Source organism: Cetorhinus maximus, chromosome 11, assembly GCF_964194155.1.
Source record: "Cetorhinus maximus chromosome 11, sCetMax3.hap1.1, whole genome shotgun sequence".
Lineage (NCBI taxonomy): Eukaryota > Metazoa > Chordata > Chondrichthyes > Lamniformes > Cetorhinidae > Cetorhinus > Cetorhinus maximus.
In genome coordinates, this window is record NC_135889.1 from 36,577,861 (window position 1) to 36,602,626 (window position 24,766).

The 24,766-nt window shown below is 42.7% G+C and overlaps 1 protein-coding gene across 3 annotated transcripts in view; it reads left to right on the forward strand.

Annotated features, from left to right (window-relative positions):
- The window catches only part of satb2 (SATB homeobox 2), a 186,957-nt gene extending 162,829 nt beyond the window's left edge, over positions 1-24,128 (forward strand). For all 3 annotated transcript variants that reach the window (XM_078551815.1, XM_078551813.1, XM_078551814.1), the window contains 2 exons: positions 6,356-6,463; positions 21,183-24,128. In XM_078551815.1, the coding sequence (XP_078407941.1) occupies positions 6,356-6,463; positions 21,183-21,641 (567 nt within the window). In that variant the 3' untranslated portion in view covers positions 21,642-24,128. The remainder of the gene's footprint in view (positions 1-6,355; positions 6,464-21,182) is intronic.
- Positions 24,129-24,766: the final 638 nt, after the last annotated feature.

The following is a 24,766-nucleotide window of genomic DNA, read 5'->3' on the forward strand; positions in this document are numbered from 1 at the left end:
GACATGAGAAAACCTTTTTTTTTACACTGCAAGTTGTGATCTGGAATGTACTATCTGAAAGGGTGGTAGAAGCAACTTCAATAATAAATTTCAAAAGCGAATTGGGTAAATAGTTGAAGGGAAAAGATTTACAAGGCTATGGAGAACAGAATAAGAGAGTGAGGCTAGGTGGATAGCTCAGAGCCAACACAGATACAATGGCTGAATGACTTCCTTCTGTGCTGTATCATTCTATAATTCTATGATACGATTGGAGCCATGACAATTAATCTGCATTCAGAAAAGTGCCACAAACAGCAATGCAATAAATGACTACTTAATCTGTTTTAACAATATTGGTTGAGGGATGAAGATTGGTCAGTACTCCTTCCAGCTCTTCTTCAGATAGTGCAACCATATCTCTTACCAGCTGAGAGGGCAGGCCTGAACTCAATTTGACATGTCATCTGAAAGACCGGTCTCTCTACTGCACTGATGCATCAGCCTTGATTGTGTTCTCATGCCTATGGAATGAGGCTTGAACCTACAACCTCCTGATTCAGCAGCGAGAGCGCTACTGTCTCTAAGCCAAAGCTGACACCTTGACTTCTGCAATATTAGATTAACATTTGTACATATTAACAAATGCAGGCTTTGTTAATGATATGTCGAAGTATGATATGCAAATTTGTTGCAGAAATTCCATCTCTTGCTCGCTCATGGGACACTAGAATATACATTAACTGGAATTTTTAAAATTCAAGATGGTTAATGATTTCACAAAACAGAATATTACATTAAAATCAATTGTTTGAAAATATTTAAGCCTAGAAATTATTGCTTGCAGTGCAACCTACCCGTATTAACACTAAAGTATTGAAAATGTAGGATTATTTGTAGAACCACAAGACAATCTGTTTGATTGATGGTTTTATTATGCGATGCTTTGTGTTGAAAACTTATTCCTGTCACAGGTAACAGTCACGAATGACCCTGCGCATTAAACTGGTGCAGCTGGGGATGTGCATCACTACTGTACACCATAATACACCAGGACTACTGACACTGCACACTCCATATAAACTATCCATAAAATGAGCCTGCAGAGCCAAATAACTAATGGCAAACTTTTCAAGTTTTGAAAAATAAATATGCCTTTCATTAAAGCTACCAGACTGATTCCTGGGATGGCAGGATTGTCATATGAGGAGAGATTGGGCCGTCTAGGCCTGTATTCACTGGAGTTTAGAAGAATGAGAGGAGATCTCATATAAAATTCTGATAGGGATGGATAGGCTGGATATTTCCTCTGGCTGGGGTCACAATCTCAGGATACGGTGTAGACCATTTAGGACTGAGATGAGCAGAAACTTCTTCACTCAAAAGGTGGCGAGCCTATGGAATTCTCTACCACAGGAAGCTATGTCACTGAATATATTTAAGAAGGAAATAAATAGATTTCTGGACTCTAAAGGTGTCAAGGGGTATGGGGAGAGCGCGGGAGTATGGCATTGAGAGGATCAGCCATGATCATATTGAATGGTGGAGCAGGGTCATAGGGCCAAATTACCTACTCCTCCTATTTTCTGTGGCCGGAATTTTAAAATGCGGCGAGCCATTCTAAACTCAGTTGAATTTGATGGAACCATACAATCCCGCTGCTGTAAAATTCCGCCCTATCTTTCTATGTTCACAAGTGTAAAACCTCGGATTTTATTATCAGACTCATGTTTGTCCCTGTGCTGTTAATGACATGTTTCACTGATGTTAATTACAAGCTGTGGCTCAGCCAATGAGCCTTCACATCACCCATCCTATCTATGGCAGTCCCTTGGAGAGAGGAGGACACTTGCCACAGAGTCCTAGAGTAGAGAGAGAGAAAGGCTATAAGAGACAGGGGTGAAGTCAGTGCAAGGTAAAGGAGGTGGAAAAGGATAAGTAAAAGTCTAAGAGAGAGAGAGAATAAAATAAAAAAAATCCAAAACCCACATTCCACATCAGCAGTCAGTCATTAGTTATTCAGCTGGTCAGACCATGGTTAATTGAGGGGTTGCACACCTTCATGAGTTTTCTTCTCTCGTGTCTTTGGCCTTTGTCATCCACCCTGCTTCAAAACCACTACACCTTGTTGAAGCAGAGTTTGCCACTGTGGGTTACCCAGTGCACCGTCTTCTCAGCTTTGGAGGTCAAAGCCAATATTCTTCAAGTAGGCTTTCAGGGTATCTTTGAAACATTTCCGCCAGCTGCCCTGTGGTCTTTGACCAGCTGCGAGCGCGGAGTAGACCGCGCACTTCAGAAGATGACTGCTTGGCATTCTGATGCAGTGGCTTGTCCAATGCAGTCGCTGCATGAGAATGGTCGCCGCTATGCTCAGGCCACCAGTTTCTTGGAGGATGCTCCTGTTCATATGGCAATCCATCCAGGAGATGTATAGAATCTTCTGTGGGCGCTGATGGTGCATCTGGTGCTCTCTCAGGTGTTAGGGATGTGTCATCCAGGTTTCACAGCCATGGAGGACTGTCAGGAGGACGACTACCTTGTAGACTGCACCCTTTGTATCCGTCTGCAGATGATGGTTAGTGAAGACTCATCTGAGTAGCCTCCCAAAGGATGAACTTGCACACTGGATCCTTTGCAGGAATTCCAAGTCTATGGCCGCTGACTGGGGCGCGTGGCTGTCTACTGAGATAGCAGATGTGGTTGACTGCCTCCACGTGGTGACCCACAACTGTGATTGCTGGGGGCATTTGGTGTGAGCCCTGGTTTTGGCTATAGGAGAACCTTTGCCTTATCGGCATTCATATGCAGCTCTAGGGCTCGATACATTTCTTCAAACAGGTCAAGGGTGGCTTGTAGGTCATCTTCTGTCTACACTAGGATAACATAGTCATCCACATACTGGAGGGTCTGCTATGGTCATGAGTGAGGCTTTGGTCTTCGCTTGCAGCCTTTGGAGCTTGAAAAGCTTCCTGTTGAACTTACACTCAATTTGATTCTATGTGAGAGGGTGTTGTTGGCCATTCTGGGGATGGCCGCTAGGAAGATGGAGAAAAGGGTGGATGCAAGCACACATCCTTGCTTGACGTCAGTTCTGATGGGAAAGACAACAGACTCCAGTCTGTTACAGAGTACGATGGCAGTCATTTCATCAAGGAGAAGCTGCACAACCTCAATGTATTTCCATAGTCAGCTAATGTGGCACAGGACCTTCCAGAGAGCTTCCTGGTTGACTGAGTTGAAGACCTTTGTCAAATCAATGAAGAACATATAGAGAGCTTGGATTTTCCTGCGCATTTATCTTGGATGGACCGAATGGTAAAGATTGGATCAGTTATGCTTTGTGGTGCTCTGAAACCACACAGATTCTGGCAGAACAGCTTCTACAAGTGGAAGTAGGCAGTCCAGTAGCACTCCGGCAAGGATCTTGCCTGAGTTGGAGAGTAGATCTATGCCTTGGTAGTTGTCACATTCAACCCTGCTTCCCTTCTAGAAGATTGGTATCCCCTAGGACTCCTGGGAGCCTCGCTATGCCAGATTTGCTGAAAAAGTAAGTATAGATTCTGTGCAACTGGATCCCTGCCAAACTTATACAGCTCAGCTGGGATATCATCCAAGCCAGCAGCCTTGCTGTTTCTGGCTTGTGCAATGGCTTTGTGAATTTTGTCCTGGGACAGAGGGACTTGTCCACTGGGAGCTGGGGTACAAAGTCAAGAAAGGTGTCCAAGGCCATTCTCACAGTTGAAAAGAACCTTGAAGTGCTCCCCACCTGGTCCTGATGGAGTTGCTGTCTGTGAGCAGGGTGGATCAGTCAGCTGCTAGGATTGGTGTGGGGCCGAATGGGCACAGACCATAAATGTCTTTCATGGCCTAGTACAATCTTCTTAAGTCATGTTTCTCAGCATCCAGCTGGGTCTTCCTGGCTTTCACTTGCCACCAGTTATTCTTGATCTCTCAGATCACGCTGAGCTTCAGCCTTGGAGTATCGGTAGGAGGCTTTTAAGGACCTGTTTCTGGGGTCACTTTGCCACAGGCAGAAGGCAACTCTCTTTTGATTTAGCACATTTTCAATTGCGGTGTCATTGTCATTGAACCAGTCTCGGTGGTGACGACTGGTGGAGTTTAATGTTCCAGCACAGGCTGAAAGGATGCCAGTCTCGAGGCCGTCCCAGAAGGTCCCATCAGATGCTCCGGCTTCGGGAAGAGTAGCGAGCTTGGACTGGAGGGCTTACTGGAAGGCCTCACAGATAATTTTTCCTGGCAGGAGCTCATTTTGAATTTCCCATAGGCAGCTTCAGTGGCCTACACTGACGTTGGGTGGACCTGATCGACCTGACAAGACATCTTACATCCTACATGTGATGGAAGTCCACGGTTTGTTTATAATGTAATAAGACTTAACACACTGAAGCCAAACTTGTAAATGAATGGTCAAAAGATGAATGATTGATTGCCTGAATTAGCATGAATTTGCATCAACTTAAACATTTACTTGGCAAAACTAGTCAGTGATCAAGTTAATTTTATTAAACCTTCAAGAAGCCTGAACTTGCTTCATAATGGAGGTTTATTTTTCATAACTATTTCAATGGACAGTGTACAGTTTCACAATGGGATAGTCAATTTCCTTCACTTCTCAGTTATGGAAAAATTATAAAGACCCAAATTACTAACTCACTAAATGTCAAATCATTTTTCTAAGCCAGGCATAGCCTAGGCATTACCTGCTTAAGAGCAACTCGCCTGGTTGTACGATAGTGGCAGAACGAGAGAGGGAGACAGAGAGAGAGAGAGACAGAGAAAGAAAATTATGCCCTTCCCCCTAAGATTATGTCATGGGCAGGGCAGAGGGGAGGAGTGATTGTGCACTGAACCATCAATGTCAAGGTCCTGATTGAAAAGCCTTCTCTTTGATTTTAGAGTATGAGTCTTCCAAATGTCTGTCTCAGTCAAGCTACTTATTGTGCAAGTGGACTGAAGGGCTCACCTGACCTCTGAAATATTGCATGGGAGACAACTTCACATAGTGGCATGAAACATATTTCCATTCTCTCCTTGGGCTTCTCTGATCCATGTGCCATCATTAGTCAAGAGGGCAAGTGGCTGAACAATTGTTCTCAGACCCTATCAGTGCTGCTCTGAAAATGGTTGCTAAGAGCTGTGGTCTGAGGTGATTCACTCCAACTTTCCCTGTCCTTAAACCTCACTCCCCACTCCCGTTATTGACATTGCTGAGGTTGGACATAAATGTGAACATTATGAGTATGCCATCCACAGCATCAGTCATTACTGAAAGGCCTAGAAAAAAAGATATGCAACTTTAAATGTCTGCTTCGATTAAATAAATTAGCATTTACAAATGGTTACACACCAGATTCCATTGAGCAGTGGAATGGAATAGCTTGTGGAAGCCTAGGGCTGCATCTGAATGCCGATAAGGCAAAGGTTCTCCTATAGCCGAAACCAGGGCTCACACCAAATGCCCCCAGCAATCACAGTAGTAGATTTGTGGTGGCTGTCAGTGCTGTAACTCACTTGCTCCATTTAGGTGACAATTACCATTTTCAGTCATTAAGCAGAGTCAACCCAGACAAGTTTAAACAGGCAACAGTCTGACTGCTGACCTGAACATGCAAATGATGATTGAGAATCATTGGCTGCCAGAAAATTGTCATTGAGGAATATCTTTGGGTACCCTAACCTGCTGATTGGAAAAGGGGTTTGATGGGAGATACCTTTAGCAGGAGGTGTGATGGGAGGGGTATCCTTATCAGGAAGTGTGATGGGAGGGGTATCCTTATCAGGAATTGTGATGGGAGGGGTATCTTTAGCAGGAGATGTGACAGGAGAGGTATTGTTAGCAGGAGCTGAGGTGAGAGGGGTGTCTTTAGCAAGAGGTGAGTTAGGAGGGGTAGCATTAGCAGATGAGGCAGGACAGGTATCTTTAACAGCAGAAAATGTGGATGACAGAGTGGGAAGTCTCACCAGACATTGCCACTCATCATCAAATGAACCTACAGGGAATCACCTTATTGCTCACTGACAGTGACTTTAGGTGGCTCCAGGCTATGTTTTATCTTTTTTATTAGATGCATTGTATGTTTGAAAATCACAAACATTGTCAGCCTATCATTCTCTGTATGCAGTGAAAGAGCACAGTTAGCACATTGAGGCTATGGAAGATGAAAGCCTTGCTGGTGTACCAGCTCAAGGTCTTACTTTGAATGAGTGCACTTTTAGATGGGAGACCCACTTCTGCCCGGCTGACTTGGCTGAGTTTTGTTTTGTTCACAGCCAGGTCACCTGGTGGGTTGCCTCATGAAGAGCCAGGTATGTCACCCCAAGGGGAAAACTTGACTTTGTCTGTCTCGCCCTGCAGCAAGCCCACATCCGATCGGCTGAGCATGGAGTGGCACTGGGATCAGCAGTCATAAGAGAGTCCATGACCCGTTCACCCACACTCCCGGCTGAAGGAGGATGCTTGAAGGTGAGCTATCTTGTATTTGGTAGAAGAAAATGGCAATTAAAATGAAAACTGGAACGTAGTAAATGAAATAGTAAAAACAAAACATTATAAAATGATTTCAAAATAATAAATGCATCAGCTGGGACAGGAATAAATGGATTGTGCAGAAAGCAGATATAGATACAGACAATCCTATTCAAGGTAATCTGGTAGTAGAGATACAGCTGTGGTACCTGCTGTCTCTGTCCCATATGGATGCAAGCAACCATGTCGTATGCAATGGCTCTGTTCCTCGAAAACTGCAGGATCTCGCACTGCAAAGCACAGCTGTAAATTAACAAAATATTTCAATGCTACAAGGCCACATAGTGCAATGGTGAGATCTAGAATGTCATGCAAATGAAGGCACTGATCATTTTCTTTGCTAGCTCAGGCACAACGATTAAATTCACACCACTCGTGCAGTAAATTTTTTGTTAATCAGTGGCTGCTCATTTGCATAATTTATTCAAGTGCGGGGACTAGGACTACTTTTCTAGCATCCCCCTCAGCCCCCGGAAATACCAAAGTCACTGTGCTGAAAATAATGAACAGAAACGTGTTTTAAGATCAGGAAGTTCAGGCAGAGAATGAAGTGAAGAACTTATCCCTCAGTCTGATAAAAGGCCTTAAAACTGGCAGGTTAAGAGATAATATTTATTAATATTTGGATTGTCAAAATGTCACAGTTAGGCACAAAAGTAATTCCTTAGAAAGTTATTAAATTATTCTTGCTGTATCTGCAAATCTAACTTGAATTATCCACTATCTTGAAAATCCTGGTAGCAAAAAGTTTTCGAAAGATGCTGCTCATAAGACATGGGTAACATCAATAAATTGTTCACATTTTCAGTCACACAGGCTACAATAAAACAAAATGAATGAAAATAACATTTTCTCCAAATTTCCTTCATAATTTATTCCTATATATTAATTCTCATACATATAGAAAATTGGCGATAATCAGTTCAGTATGAAGATTAACAGCACAAAATCTCCATCTGTGCTGTATCATTCTATGATCACTACACCTCTGACAAAGTCAGACCCAGCTAATTTGTTTAATAGTTATTCAGGAACTGTTGCTGGCGGAATGCCTCTGTATCCAGCATCTTTTCATTATGTATCCTCCATGTATTCACTTTGTCTTTTATTGCAATCACGCCCGTGCCAAGACATAACTCTAATTAACATTGAACTAGCGGTTGTGTATATCTGGGTGGGGATGAGCTACCACATTCCCTTAGCACAAAATGAAGATTAAAAGTTCGTGTTGGAAAGCTGCCTTTATGTACATGGATAGGCAAAAGGACACACACACACACACACAGACATACACACACACACACATACGCCTGAATTTTATCACCAGGGAAGAGGTCCTGCTACCAGGACCGAAGGCAGCAGCCAATCCCCTGCCAGCGGTGGCGGGACCCTGGGGCAGCATTTTACTGGCTGTGGCCAACTAAGAGGCCATTTCTGGAACTGCTGTTCAATTGAGGAGGGAGGCCCATCTACCAGAGCTGCCAGCCAATGAGAAGGCTGGCAGCTTGGCAGCCTTAGCTACACCATCATTAGAGGTAGCCACTGCTGAGGCTGCAGGACGAAGGAGAGGCCATCTATATGCTGAGGTACCCTCAAAGACAAAATAAGCTTTCCTTCAATGAGCCAGGGCCAAGTAGGCAGGCCCGGCAATTTTGGGAGGGGGTGACACCTTCCAGTGGCAGTGCGGTAGCTGTGGGGGTGGCCATTGCTGCCGAGGGGTGGGGGTGGTTCTGTCCGTATGCTAAGGAGCGGCCATAAACGAGAGTCCGTTCCTCCCGGGAATCCGTTGGGAGGCTGCCAGGATTTAGCATGCACACACTCACGTTTGAATTAATGATTGTCCATTGGATCGTGTACACCAGTCATTAATTTGCAGAGTAAAAGATCAGATAGTATTTCAAAGCTTTATAAATTGTCTGCATCTCAAACCACAGAACTAAACAGCTTCCAAATGCAGCTTAAAATCAGGATGTCAATCAATCTGACCCGTAGTAAGCAGTCTCTATCAGATGTTCACAGTAAAAATTCAGTAATTTGAGGGATCAGAACAAAGCACATCGATATTAATTATCAAATATTCTCACTCATTTTCATTTACTAGATAATAGATAGGAAACAGACAGACATTGGGCCATAATTTTCTGCCAAAAAAAACAGCGAGTTTACATTTAATGTGTAAACCACCTAGCAACTTGCGGTGAGGCAGAGAAACTTTGTGAATTGGGAATCAACATAAGTTGCTGGGCATCTTCCTCCTTTCTATTGTTAGTCTCTCAAAAATGGCAGCTCACCATCAACCTCCTGTGAAGTTCAAGAAATTGATGCATTTTCACTTTAATCACCAATGAAACTCATCACAGGAAGTTAGTGTTATTATTTAATAGCCAAATTACTTTTTTTAAATTATGAGATTTATGAAAAGAAACAATTTACACCATGGAGTCTCATTTCTACAGCTATTAATTTGTTGGAGATTTAAAAAATTTAAAATATTTTAATTTTTTTTCTTTTACTTTCTCTTCCTTCCCTCTCTCTCGTTATCCAATTTCTCTTTCTGTACCTGAATTGACTCAAATTCAGCCCATAAACCTCATTGGTTAAGAAGATAGGCTGTTGGTCCCATCATTCACCAAGAACCCAGGTGCCATTCTCAGCTTGTACCCCTGGCACTGCAAATATTTTTCAAGCTGATGAGTGAGGGAAAAGGTTGATCTAACAGGGCATGCAAATACATGCCCTGCTTTAACAAATTCTCTGCCAATGCCTAAACTAAGAAACATATTAAACATTACCTACATCTACATGAAATGCAGCTGATGTAAAAGACTCAGGTCCAGTAATGACAATCGCAACATAGTTAACCAGGATTATGACGGCATTGGCTTAATTCAGAAACTATCCCATGTTGAAATATATTCCATTTACACGAGATTCATTAAAACAAATTAAACACAATTGGGTCTTTTAGATTCTAATTGAGCCACAAATGAATGTCAAGTGGTTTAAGTCATGTGACTGGTAAAAGTCAAATTGTACCAATCATAAACCACCACTACCGACCAGACCACACATGTGGCAAGGAACACATGAGGTTGTGTTATAGGGGAGTCATATTGAAAGTGTTTTGAGATTCTTCCCCCTTCCAAGTTTAAAGTAAGATATCACCTGAATCTAATTTAGAACTCAAAGTTCAGCATTTTGAAATCACCATCTCAGACTGAAGTGTCCCACCTGCAAATCAAAATGGAAGCCAACCCCTGATCTTTCCTTATTTCGTATATAAAATTCCATGAATTTCCATGAAAAGTAATCCAGATCACTATCATAACACCAGTACATATTACAACTTTCCTGAACGTAATCATTCAATATCTTACTTCCTTCCCTGCAGGCACGTACTGCTACATTTCACACATGGCTCCCAGCTGCTTTTAATTGTGGTGTTTAGAACATTATCCCCTTTATCTTCTTTGTTTTCTCTCTTATCTTTTTTAATCAGTGAACTCCTGAAACATTATTTATAGAGTTGCATTTCATTTTTACCAAATGGATTTAGCATCTGATGTCTGCTGCTGGGTCTTCAACCCATCATTTGCCTTGATGTCTCCCATACTTTATAAATAATTTCTTAATTATTACCACACCCATGACTTAAGTACTAATAAAATGCACAGAGAATATCACCCTGAATGTAGCAGTTGTGCTTAAGAAACAAAAACATATGCACACAGTCTGCATCAGGAACGAATTCTTTGTCTTCAATTATAAAACACCTTTTCTCTATAATTTGGATAAATCTAATCTTGCGATGATTCCTAAAGTTTTAAATACGAGCTATTCTATTAATTTGCCAACACCCACTTTATTTTGTTGATTACTTGAAGATGTAGCAGACGTCCCTTTGTCTCTTTTAAGTTGTTTGCTTCATTACTGTCACCACTGGGATTGAGAAAAGCCATGTTTCATTGGAAAACTTCCAGCAAATTTGGCTGCAATCGTAAGTGTAGATTACGAAGCCCTTATGTATTTTAAAGTGCAGCACCTTAAAGAAAACTCCTTTAGCTTTTATTTGAATTCAACTATAATCCCGAAACAAAGGCCAAACAAATGCCTTGACTTGGGCGGATGGCTCATGCAAGACATCGTAATCTCTCTCCTTTCCCCTTTTTACCTGAGGTTCCCGTGTATGTTCTGTCAGTTGCTGAATGGTAAGCGAGAGAAAACAAGAGAGAACAGCTATCCCCCATAGGAAGCAATGGTGAAAACTCTCAACTATTGCTTCCTGAGTTTTTGAGTGCTGCCTCAACAACAAACACTGGAATAGCTCTGCCTCCATCATCACCTCCTACTCTCTTTCAATAGTTGCAAATTCCATAACTACATGGGTGTGAATTAAAAAAAAAAGAAATAAAGAAATGGGGAAAGACAGACAGGCAGAACGGGATAAGACTGAGAAAAATGCATCAACAGCACATGGGTGTCCTCTGTGGTGCACATGATAGATGTAGCTTGCTAGTTTTGGCCACATTGAATAGAACATATAATAGAGAATCGTACACCACAGACCTGTTCAATATTCACAGCTCAGCTGATAGCACCCAAAGAACTGAACATAAAACTAAACATCCAAAACACAATTTAACATTATAAAATGCTATTAAATCTCAACCATTTGTTCTTAAGTGATTGAGGCCTATCTTGCGTTTTACAGTGCATGTGTATTGAGCATGGAAGTCTGTGAGCATTAGTCCTGGCGTTGAAGTCAAGAGTGGCAGAAAGTGGGAATTGACAATTACTCTTTGAAAATCCAAAAGATACTATACATTTTGTCATCAATCTTGACAAAAAGTACAACTTGTTTAAAACAAATCTTACCACCTGGCTCTTGCTGTGTTACAGTTCTCTGAACGGTGCCATCTCTTGCTCAGATATGGTTCTGTTGAAGGGCTTGACTTTGTCTGGGTATGGTATACAAAAGTCTGATTTGGTCATGGTTTTCAGAGAGCCTTGCCTGTTGTTGTATATGATTCTGGGATATGGCACTGGCTTGGTCTTTGGTATGATTCTCCTGAGGGTAACTTCTGTTTTGTATAGTTGGCACAGACAGTTGTTGTACTTCGGTGCCATTTGGTGAGTGCTACACAGTTGAAAGCCCTATACCAAGGCCTTATCTTTTCTCTTAGGTAGATGTAAAAGATTTCTTCAGACAAATGGAGAATTAGATAAAATTTTCAGCACAGCAACAGACCATACCGCCCAACTGTTCTCTTCCAATGTAAATGCTCCACACATCTCAGCCTATCAACACATTCTTTTATTCTTTTCTTCCTCATGGGCTTACCTAGTGTCTCCTTAAATACATCTGTGCTATTCACCTCAACCATTCATATGGTAGCGAATTCCACATTTTCACAACTCTGAGCAAATGATTATCTTATATTTAGGGGCCTCTGGTTTTGCACTCCCCCAAAAGTGGAAACATCTTCTCTATGTCTACTCTATTGAATCCCTTCAAAATTTTGAGAACTTCCATCAGATCACTTCTCAGTCTTCTGTTTCCTGGAGAAGAGCAGAATATTTGTCCCATTATGCTGGCCAACATTTATCCTTCAACCAAAACACTAAAAAGCAGATGAACAGGTTATTTGGCCAGTTATCTTGCTGTGATCTTGCTTAGTGCAAATTGGCTGCACTTCCAAATTTCAACAGTGACATAGGAATAAAGAAGCCGGAGCAGGCCATTCAGCCCATCAAGCCTGCTCTGCCATTCAATGCGACCATGGCTGATCATCCACTTGACTACACATAAAAGTAACATATTAGCTGTGAAGTGCATTAAGAAGTCCTGAGGTCATAAAAGGAGCTATATAAAAGCAAGTCTTTTTTGTTGTTGTGTATGCTTCTCCTGTAGGCTACATTCTCCTGAATGTAGGGTTCCCGTGAAGGCATCGACTGATTTGTGTAATGTTCTCATAGAAACCACACCGGTTTTTGACCCTTCTGTCAATGGGAATAGTTTCTCCCTAACTATTCTGTCCATACTCATTATGGTTTTGAACGCCTCTATCAAACCTCCTGTCAACTTTCTCTTCCCGAAGGAGAATGAGCACAACTTCTCTAGTCTATCCACATAACTGATATCTCATATCTCTGGAACTATTCTCTCAAATCTTTTCTGCACCCCCTCTAAAGCCTTCACCTCCTTCCTAAAGTGGTGCCCAGAATTGGACGCAATGCTCCAGTTGAAACCAAACCAGAGATTTATAAAGGTTCATCGTAGCTTCTTTGCTTTTGCATTACATGCCTCTATTTATAAAAGTAAGGGTCCCATATGCCCTATTAACCACTTTCTTATGCTGCCCAGTCACCATCAATGATTTCAGGTCCTTCTGCTTTGGACCCTTTTTAGAATTGTATTCTGTATTGCTGACACATTGGGGAGAAATTTCTCCCCTTTGGGCGGGCCGGTCAGGAACTGGCGTGGGTGGGCGCTGAGCTGATTTCCATCTGCGATTGGCTGTGTGCCGCCATTTTACATGGGTGGGCCAATTAAGGCCTGTCCAGTGTGACACACGCCCGGTAGCGCTCAGCGCTACCCATGTGGGCAGGGGGAGGAGGGGGAGTCGGGGACTGCGCTCTTTCGTGCATGCACGCAAAAGAGCACAGCAATCTGCCTCAGGGAGATGAAGTTCAGTGTTAAAGATGGAAAAAATTAAAAAATAAAATTAGTCAGACATGTCCCCTCATGTGACAGCTCACATGAGCTGGAACATTTCAATGAATTTTCATAAATGTTTTTATTTAATTAATAAACCCTTCATGAAATCTCATCCCGTCCATGGATGAAGCATCATTAAAAATGCGAAGGCCGCCTGGGCTCTTCGCCTGCCCACCAACCTTAAGGTTGGACAGGCAGCCCTGATATTTGCTTTAATTACTTCATTAACGGCCTTAACAGCCCTCTGACAGTTTGGCGGTCATGCAGCGGAGTCGGCTGCGTGCCCGCCGAACGGAAGATCAGCATGACGCGCGATGACGTTGGGACACACACTTGACATTACCGCGGGTCATGTTACGCATTGGCGTGCGGGGTCTGCCCCCGCACACCGAACGGAAAATTCTGCCCGTTGTCTTACATTGCAACAGTGACTATACTTCAAAAATACTTAATTGTCTTTGAAGCGCTTTGGGACGTCCCAAGATCATGAAGAACACTATATAAATGGAAGTTCTTTCTTTATGATCTGCAGCTCAAAGATGTTCTGTCTAGTTGCGCAGTATAATTTGCACTTGTTTGGATCAATTATATTAGGCAACACATGATTGTATTCTTGAGATATTAAATGGAAGCTCTGTCTGCCCTATCAGGTGGATGGGAAAGATCCCAGCACATTATTTTGATGAAGGACATGAAGGGACTGTCTGTTGTTGTGTAATTTTCTCCTGAAGTCCTGACTGGTGGGTCTTGTTCTCCTGTGGGTACTTTGCTAAAGTGCTCAGTCTTTAGACTGTTTAGATTGAGAACGTCGCTGTCACGCTCAATGTTGTTCACAACTAACATTTATATATTCAATTGGGAGTATGTATATGATTACAACTGAGAACTTTAGCTGATTTTCCACTCCATTGTGCAGTGGTGAGGAGAACAATTAAATATGTCCTTCCACAGCTCAGCTAAGTTATTCTAGGGATCAAATATGGAAGTTTCTCTGTACAGCTCAATATTACACCAGGTGGTGTCTACATATGGGGGGGAAATGTTAACCAATAAGAGAGTGTGGATTTATGAATGGTTAAATAGGCTGAAATTGACAGCAGGCCGGAAACTGGCTGGAACCCATTGCATTCTGTTTTTAACTGCGTTGGGCTGTATGCATGAAACCCCTTCAGGAAAGGCAAGTTACCAATTTAAATATGTTAAGAGGCATTTAACAGCTATTTTACCTAGGGTTTTAACTCTGAGTACATGAGCTTCCTGGACTTCCTGGAACTTGCCAGTGAAAACAAGGCGAGAGGACAGTGGCAATTGAGGGGTGGGATGGTGGGGGTTGAAGAAATGGCAGGCAAAAAGCCCTGCACGGGCTTGGACCACATGCCTTCCTTGCCTCAGTGAAAGGATTTTTTTCACAGGACTTGTTCTGAGAATGTGGCTTCATTACTTAGGAGGTCATCGGTATTACTTTGGAGTTTAGTGCATTTGGCCTACAACTTCCATTTGACCAAATCAATTCAGTATGGCTACTGCTCATGTAGCTTTACCTTGGACCTCAGATGAGGAATAAGATGAACAGTAGCAGCAGCCGTCTTCTCAACCACCTGCCATTGCCCAGGAAAGAGGGGATGAAAAGAGAGGTGCAACTCGCAGGCAGCGATAGCCTCAACATAAAGTGTACAAGCAGAGGCTCAGCTTCCTGGACATGTCCAAACACCAGTGCCTCAGAAGGCCCAGGGTGTTACTCAGGTGGTCATGGACATTTGCAACAAGCTGGAAGGTGAACCCCTGACAAGTGGACCAGGTAGGCAAACATTGTCATTGGCCCTCAGAGTCCATCTCTACCCCCACAGTCCCTCTCCCTCACACCTCCCATCCCTCTCCGCACCCCTGTCCTCTCCTCCACCCCCTTCCCTCTCCTTCCCCCCCATACCTCTCCATTCCCCCCGTCCCCGCCCCTTTCCGTCCCTGCCCCTTTCTGTCCCCCCGGGTCCCCGCCCCTCTCCCCCCCCCCCCCCCCCCCCGATCCCCCCTGTCCCCCAGTCCCCCCTGTCCCCGTCCCTCTCCATCTCCGTCCCTTTCCGTCCCCGCCCCTTTCTGTCCCCGCGGGTCCCCGCCCCTCTCCGTCCCTCCTGTCCCCGACCCTCTCCACCCGTGGAAGGGCTGGGGAGTGGCCCTGGAAGTGTCAGGTTGGGGTGGCCATGGAAAGCTTTTGTGTGTGGGCTTCGGGAAAGGCAGCAAGTCCTGTTGGGAAGTGGGCCAAAGCCCTTTATTCAACTCCTGAGATGGAATTGTTTCCTCTACCTCCGGGTATTTCACTGACACCACAAACAGACCACACCTCATACCGAGGTCAGTGAGAAAGGAGGGAATGGGAAATCTGGCAATGAGACCGTCCTTGATTGACAAGCTGCTCGGCCATTCATTGCTGTGAATTTGGCAGTCCAGTCTCCGAAGCAGCCAATCAGTGTGACAATGGATGGGATCAGACAGAAGGAGAACAAAACCTGTGCTGGATTACAAACATCATGGGGAGAATTTTGATGTCCCCCACACGCCAATGCGTAAAATGACACGCGGTGACATCGGGTGTGCGTCTCGACATCACCGCGTGTCATTCAGATCTTCAGGTCGAAGGGTGTGCACTAGAGTCGGCTGCGCGCCCGCCGAACTGTCAAAGGCCTGTTAAGGCCATTAATAAACTAATTAAGCTAATTCTCAATGCTGCCCGTCCAACCTTAAGGTTGGCGGGCAGGCGAAGAGCCCAAGCGGCCGGCCTTCGTGTTTTTCATGGAACCTCATCCATGGGCGGGATGAGGTTTCATGAAGGTTTTATTAACTAAATAAATTTTTTTTTGACAATTCATAAACATGTCCCAGCTCTTGTGACATGAGGTGACATGTCTGAATAATTTTAATCTTCCTTTTTTTCAAACTTTAAAACTAAATTTAATCTCCCTGAGGCAGCTCCCTGCCTCCGGGAGATTTCTCGACTCAGCCTCACCACCACCTCCCCCCCCCCCCCGACCCCCGACCCCACCGGCCGCACAGGGAGTGCTCAGCGCTACCGGACATGCGTCACGCTGGACGGGTCTTAATTGGCCCACCCACGTAAAATGGTGGCACGCAGCTGATGGGTGGTGATTGGCTCCACGCCCGACTAGCCCGCCCGACAGGCAGAAGATTCTGCCCCATGGTTTGCACCCAAGCATTAATTGACTGTATTGTGCTGGGATTAAAAAAGATGCCTTCTTTTTAAACTGAGGAAAGTTGGTAAGTCAATTATGTCCAAGTCAAGTCAAGACACAAGCCAAAACACAAAAATGACTTGAGACAGCCTTGAGTCTAAGTCGCTGACTCACGTCAGCAACTTTAACTGTTGGTGCCTGGCGTCGAGAATGGTAGTGGTGTGCTGCACTCTGCATAACATAGCACAATGAGGGCTGGAGCCGCAGGAAGAATCAGGTGCTGAAGAGGAGGAGGAGCAACAGGAGGAACAGGAAGAGGAAGAGGAATGCAATCTGGTAATTACACCAAGACCAGTGCATATTGCTGCCCATGTGCCTGAGATGGTCTGATTCTGGCAAGGTTTAGTTAAAGTAAAGCAGTGAACCCATCTGTCAGCCATATTCTAAACCCACTTGGCTCCCCATCCCCCTACAGAAAGCAGTTCTACAATCTATAACGCTTCCCTGTCACAGACACCCATTGCTGATCTTTAACTCTTGTCTTAGCATTCATTACAAATGAGAAGGCCACTTGCCAGACAGCAGGCAAAAATGGGTACAACAGGAAAATGGTGCAAAAAATAATTTTATGTTTATTTTTGTTTTTGTTCATGGGATGTGGGCGTCGTCAGCAAGGCCAGCATTTATTGCCCCTCCCTAATTGCCCTTGAGAAGGTGGTGGTTAGCTGCCTTCTTGAACCACTACAGCCTATGTGGTGTAGGTACACCCACAGTGCTGTTAGGGAGGGAGCTCCAGGGGTTTGACCCAACAACAGTGAAGGAACGGCGATATATTTCCAAGTCAAGATGGTGAGTGGCTTGAAGGGGAATTTGCAGTTGGTCATGTTCCCACATATCTGCTGCCCTTGTCCTTCTGGGTGGTAGAGGTCGTGGGTTTGGAAGGTGCTGCCTAAGGAGCCTTGGTGAGTTGCTGCAGTGCCTCTTGTAGATGGTACACACTGCTGCCACTGTGCGTCGGTGGTGGAGGGAATTAATGTTTAAGGTGGTGGATGGGGTGCCGAACAAATGAGCTGCTTTGTCCTGGATGGTGTCAAGCTTCTTGAGTGTTGTGGGAGCTGCACTCATCCAGGCGAGTGGGAAGTATTCCATCACACCCCTGACTTGCACTTTGTAGATCGTGGACAGGCTTTGAGGAGTCAGATGGTGAGTTACTCACCACAGAATTCCCAACCTCTGACCTACTCTTAACCACAGTATTTATATGGCTGGTCCAGTTCAGTTTCTGGTCAATGCTATCCCCCAGGATGTTGATAGTAGGGGATTCAGTGATGGTAATGCCATTGAACATCAAGAAGAGATGGCTAGATTCTTTATTGTTGGAGATGGTCATTGCCTGACACCTGTTACTTGCTACTTATCAGCCCAAGCCTTAATATTGTCCAAGTCTTGCCACATGTGGACACAAACTGCTTCAATATCTGAGGAGTTGAAAATGGTACCGAGCAGATGTTGTTCAAAAAAGGATGTGAGGATAAACTCAGAAGTTACAGGCCAGTCAGTTTAACCATGGTGGCGGGAAGGCGTTTAGAAATTATAATCTGGGGCAAAGTTAGCAGTCACTTGGACAACTGTGGATTAATTAAGGAAAACCTGTGCGGATTTGTTAAAGGCAAATCATGTTCAATTTGATTCAGTTTTCTGATGAGGCAACAAATAGGGTTGATGAGGGTAATGTGGTTGATGCTGTCTATATGAACTTCCAAAAGGCATTTGATGAAGTGTCTTAGAACAGGATTGTCAGCAAAGGAGGTGTGGAATAAAAGGGACTGGGGCAGCATGAATACAAAGCTGGCTAAATGACAGGAAACAGAGGACGTGGTGAACAGTTGTATGTCAGACTGTAGGGAGGGACAAGTGTGGTTCCCCAAGGTTAGTACTGGGACTACTGCTTTTCTTGACCTATAGAAAGGATATAGACTTGGGTGTACAGGTACTGTCTCAAAATTTGCAGATGACATAAAACTTGAGGAAGTATTGTGAACTCTAAGGGGGATAATGATAAACTTCAGGAAGGATGGGCGGACACATGGGGTACAGTTTTCTGGCCCCGCCCACCGCCGGGATCATCCACTCCCACCAAAAGTCAATGGACTTTTGGCTGGGTCGTCGGATCTCCCACAGCGGGTCCTGCCACGACCGGGCTGCAAAATCCTGGGCATGGCAGGAGAAATTTAATGCAGAAAAATGTGAAGTGTTGGCAGGAAGAACGGGGAGGGATGATATAAAATAAAGGGTACAATTTGAAAGGGGTGCAGGAGCAGAGGAACCTGGGGGTATGTGTGCACAAATCATTGAAAGTGGCAGGGCAGATTGGGTAAAGCATATGGAATCCTGGGCTTTATAAACAGAGGCATAAGTTACAAAAACAAAGATTTTATTTTCTCTCGTAGTATTCATCACAATGGCCGTTATCTAGTTGTAGCTGGGATGGACTTTTGCACAAACATTGAGTGGAATGGGTGTAAAGTCTTGCACCTTGTCTGTCACCTCCTTCTGTTCCACACCCCTTTGAGATCTCTGCGCTTTTCCAATTCTGGCCTCTCATGCATCCCCGATTTTAATCACTCCACAATTGGAGGCTATGTCTTTGGTCCTCTTAAACCCTCAGCTCTGGCCTTCCCTCCCTAAACCTCATTGCATCTCTTCCTCCCTCTCCTCTCTTATGACGCTCCTTAAAACCTACTCCTTTGACCAAGCTTTCATCACTGAGACTTGTATTGAAGATCTCGATTAAAGTGCCTCACACCTGATGATGGGTCACACATGAGTACAACTTACCAGCTATTAGCCACCATATGATGAGTCAGCCTTTCTGCCAATGTTACTGTTGAATGCTGAATAAACAATATTGTAGCTACTTCAGCACACAAAGGAAGGCAAAGCTGGAGGACAACTTGTCACCTTCCCACATCTCTAGTTTCATAAAGGGCACCATTTGCCCAGCCAGAAGAACCTGACCTCTCACTTAGCTTGTGTACAACATCCTTTATTCTTTCATGGGATGTGGACATCACTGGAAAGGCCAGCATTTGATGCCCATCCCTAATTGCCCTTGACTGAACATTTCAGAGGGAAGTTAAGAGTCAACCACATTGCTGCAATGTGTCGCAAGTAGGCACGACCTGGTAAGGAGGGCAGATTCCCTTCGCTTAAAGGGCACCAATGAACCAGGTGGGTCTTTGCCACGATCGATGATAGCTTTATGATCACCATTACTGAGACTAGCTTTCAATTCCAGATTTATTAATCAAATTTAAATTCCACCAGCTGCTGTGGTGAGATTTGAACCTGTGCCCCCAGAACATTAACCAGGGCGTGTGGACTATGAGGCCAGTGACATTGCCTCGTTTAATACATGATGGTATTAAAGCTGAGGCAAAAGCATTTCTAAAAGCTGATCAAAACCCACAGGTTTCCCACCAGCAAAGACATGACTAAAGCAGTTAATTTACCAAAACTGACCTTGTCGAGGAATATTCAAATCCATTTGACAGTAATTCTGATAGAAGCATCTTTGTACTTAGTCCTGTTTTGCTAGTTACTCACTATACTCTGGTATGGCCTTTAAATGGAAGACTAATTTAAAAAAAAACTGCTTTTGGTTCCCTAAAGGAGGGCCCTGGAATTGATTTCCGCCCTGTGCTAGATGGTCACCTGTATTAATATCTTAAGTGACTCAGTGTCAAATTTTGTTCGATAACACAACTCTGAAGTGCTTTGGGATATCTTACTACCTTAAAGGGGCTTTATAAATGCAAGTTGATATTGATTGCTATCAGCGACTCCTGCTGGAAGTGAGCATTTGTGCATGTTTTTGAAAAGAGGGTTGGGCTGAGCTTTGTTCGCTTATTGTCCACCAACACTTACTGGCAACGTTCACGCAAGGTCACTGCCACAGGCAGCAGATTCCCAAGGGGCTTAAACAGCGATGAGTCAATACCTTCAGGGAAAAAAGAAGGCAGTACGAAACCTTTTTCTGTCTTAGCCAATGAGATGATTGTGTTCTATTTATATATTCCTGCTTCGGATCAACATAACTCATTTCCACCTTTGGCCATGGCAATGCCAAATGTATCAGATCCAATTCTTCAAACTGAGATTGTAAAGTTGAAACTCAAGATTGTAATGCTGGCATCACCGTCATATTTCAGTATGACAGTGGGTGAGAAACTACAGGCCAAAGAAAGAAAAAGGAATACCATGCAAATGTGTCACAAATGTGCTTATAAATCAAACTTAATTCTGAATTTTTTGGAAGAACAATCAATTCTATGGGCCACACCATATGGAGCTGCTCTTAAGTAACATGTAGACAGAGATGGGGCAGAGGATTAGATTAGGGTGCAATACAGAGATAATTACAGCTTCTGAAAGGAAATTAAACTTAGCTAAGACCCAAGGATAAGTTTCACTGCCATGACATCAGTCTGAGCAAACTTGATTAAATATCTGAAGCACCAAAGATGAACCAGTCTATCAATTTTGATATGTCTTTTGCAACTGACCTTGTCCATATTATATTATTACTATCCTGAAGTATTGCATGCCCTACAGTGTAAACAAAACTTTAGAAGAATGTTTTACAATTAAAATAAAGCAAATCCAACTAAAAGGAAGAAAACAAGGTGCCTATCAAAAAAGAATTAACAGCATGAATTGGGTCAGAAAGTAATTTTGTGTTTCTTCCATAATTTAGGCTGTGCAAAGACAACAATCCCAGCCTGCGAAGGACAGTTCACCCCCAAGAGAGGACAAAGCCACTCAGCAACAAGCTGCTGAGGATAACTGTGCCAAAAAGCCCAGATCACGTACTAAGATCTCCGTGGAGGCGCTGGGCATCCTTCAGAGTTTTATCCATGACGTGGGCCTCTATCCTGACCAGGAGGCCATTCAGACCCTTTCTGCCCAGCTGGATTTGCCCAAGCACACGATTATCAAATTTTTTCAGAACCAGCGTTATCATGTTAAGCATCATGGCAAATTAAAAGAGCACTTAGGAACCATAGTTGATGTTGCGGAATATAAGGATGAAGAGCTGCTTACAGAGCCCGAGGAGAATGACAGTGAGGAGGGTTCTGAGATGTACACCATGGAGGCTGGAGAGGAAAACCTCAGCAAAACCAAAGCCAAACTTCCAGAGATAGACCAGAAATAATGTGAAACACACCAGCTAATGCATACCTACATAAAAGAATATTGTCAATTCTATGTACAGCTTTGTGTAATGCATTAAGTACGTATGGAGTACAGCAGTATTGAATTTGCAGGTTTAATCTAATGTTGCCTTGACATAGAATACCAGAATGGACTTCGTTCAGACTTTTGTGAGTCTTACAAACTGGGAAAGATTAAACTCACTTCAGAGTTTGCTTCACAACTCAATCCTGCACTAAAAGTTAAATAAAGAAACATTGTGGGCAAGTTTAAAAGGACATTTTCTCAGAACTTACTCGGGACAAAGGTGTTTTTATAAAGTTCTGTGACTGTACACTGAAATGTAAAATGAAGGTTCATTAGGTTGCGTCCTCAAACCACTTTATGATGAGTTGTTTTGGCTTTTGATAAGCTGCCTGCTCTGGGGCGTGGTGACTTTCTGCTTTTAAAATTCCTATTTATTTTCTAAGTTTGTCCTGATTTTTTGAATATGGCTGCCTGCCAGGTGGCTGTAAAAATATTTTGGGGTTTGTATTTTTCACAAAAAAGACACTGCCAAAAAAACAAACAAAATCAGAACATCAGCAAACAAAAAATACTTCTGAGAACGCACACAATTTTACAAACTTGCATTTTTGCTGCTGTGTGGTTCAGTCAGTCGTATCTTTTATTTTGTATTAAGTATTAATATTTTGATTTATGCCAACAAAAGAGGCAGGTATGGAGTTCAGTCATGCCGGGTGATGTTGTAAGCGTATAATCTTATACTGGAATCACAATCACAAAGTGGTTTTCTACAACAGGGACTGAACTAACCACACTAGTTGAGCAGGAAAAGTAATAATAAAAAGGGGCGTGAATAACATAACAATATTCAGGGTTGCACAATAATAAAACCTGAGGTCTACTAGCCTCAAGATGTTTTATCCTGTATTTGGGCTAATACATAATATCTCTATAAGCTTGGCATGCAGCCTTGTATGAATCAATTTTGAAGTTGGAAAATTAGTAGGCCACTAAGAATTTACAGTCTCTTCCACAGTCATCAACACCAACAACATTTTCTCTGTAGCTTTAAAATTATGCTGTTGGATATTAGTAGATTAAGCTGGCATTTGAATGCTTATCTCTTTAAATCTGGAATCCCTAGCTTTCTGCTGCTTTATTGGAAGTATTAAAATATAAATCCTAAAATAAATTAAGGTGAGAAAAAAGGAGTTGAGGTGCGGATGAGCCATGACCTAATTGAATCCCGGAGCAGGCCTGAGGGACTGAATGGTCTACTGCTGTTCCTAATGTTATTAAATGGGTTTACACTTCTGCTAAGAGTAAAAAGAAGAATTTAAGATTAACACCTTAAGTGCATGTATGCTAATAACCCACAGCATAATTTCAGGGCCTTGTGTGTAATGATAAAGATATTAAGTCTTTTAATAAGTCTTTTTATTAAATTGCCACTGTTTTCTAATGGCAGTCTAGTAAAAGAATATCTCTTTGTGCACAGAGGAAAACATACTCATTTGTCTTCCTTTAATACCTTTCTTCCCCCTGTCAACATGAACAAGGTGCTGCCAGTGTCAGTTGTGCTCTTTAATGCTGGTTATTACTGTTACTGTCTGCCAAACAGCAACTCTGAAGAAAAATAAAGCAGGACTCCCAGATTTATTGTCTTATACCCTTAGCAGCATTTCAGACGTGGTTTGGCACCTATTAAGGAAACTAATAGAAATAGTAACATTCAAATAGGAAGACTTTTAAAATTAGCCATTTTAACATGGAGTGAAACCCTAGCTAATTTATCTCAGGATTGCCAACAGGAGACTTGATCCTAAGCAGAAATGAACTTTATTCAGGGATGAACAGATGTTAATGGAGATAGACTAGCACATTAGAAGAAGCTGCTCTTACACAGATCTTTATCTTTAACAGACATGATCATAAAAAACCGCCACTGTAGCAAAAAGAATCAATAATTAGCTATTCTGCTGTTTTTTGTGTAGTTTATTGTGACAAGAAACTTCTCAAAACCAATTACTTCTGCTGAGTTTGTACAAACTGTTCAATTAATAAGGACACAAGAAGTTTTTTTTGTAACATTTTAACCAAAATATGTACTGGAAATTGTCAACGCTAAGTCTTGCCTATTCAGTTTTATTACACTGCAAGGACTGCAGTGATGTTAAGTGAATCTATGGGCATTTTAGCCTGTGGTCTTGCCAGATTTGAAAAGTACAATGCATATATGTCTATTTATTCATTACCTGTCATATATTATCTATTTGGAAAAATAAACTTGCTTTCATAGTGCCTCTTGAGAAAGCACAAATTTCTGCCTTTGGTGAAATGAAGAATAATTGTGCTTTTGTATTATTGACAATGTGAATATAAAATTAACATATTGTAAATGTTCTTTTTCATGTGAATCAACCTTCTATCTGCATTATCACAAAGTGATAATTATTTTTAAGTTATGTGCATTGTTAAGCCATTAGACCCTTTTGTTGTTGAAATAAAAGACATTCAATAAATACATCTAAATTTGTCAAGTAATGTTTGACATTTAAGTCTCTCTCTCTCTCTCTTTTTCTCTCTCTCTCTCTGTGCTACATTTTCTTGGTAAACAATTAAGCAACGTTTGAGAAAATATTCTCTCCATTATATTTGTGCTGCTTTTTTTCCCTTCTAGTTCCTTAGTAAATATTTTCTGCTTATAATTAAAAAACCACAAATTACTGCATGTTAGGAAACTTTTGGAGCCCATATGTCCATGGTCGGTGGACATAATAAAAGGCATTATTGTATCACTAGTTTCTACATCCAAGCAGCATCATATAAATATCATGGCTCTTGATGATGGTTCTTGTGTGGCACTATGTCTGGCTGAATGCCACGCACACATAAAAAAGAAACAGTTCAGGGAGGAGTGAGCCAGACAGCATAAGAAGACTTTACACACCATTCCAATCTTTACCCAGCCTCTTAAAAAGTCTAAAAGATGGAATTATTTGTTCCAATTAGAGAAAGAGGGTAAGGTGCTTTTTGAAAAAAGACTGATAGAGGAAAGCTTTTAGATAACAAGAATAATGACCATGATAGATATCAATTTCTACTGTGCGTGACACAGTA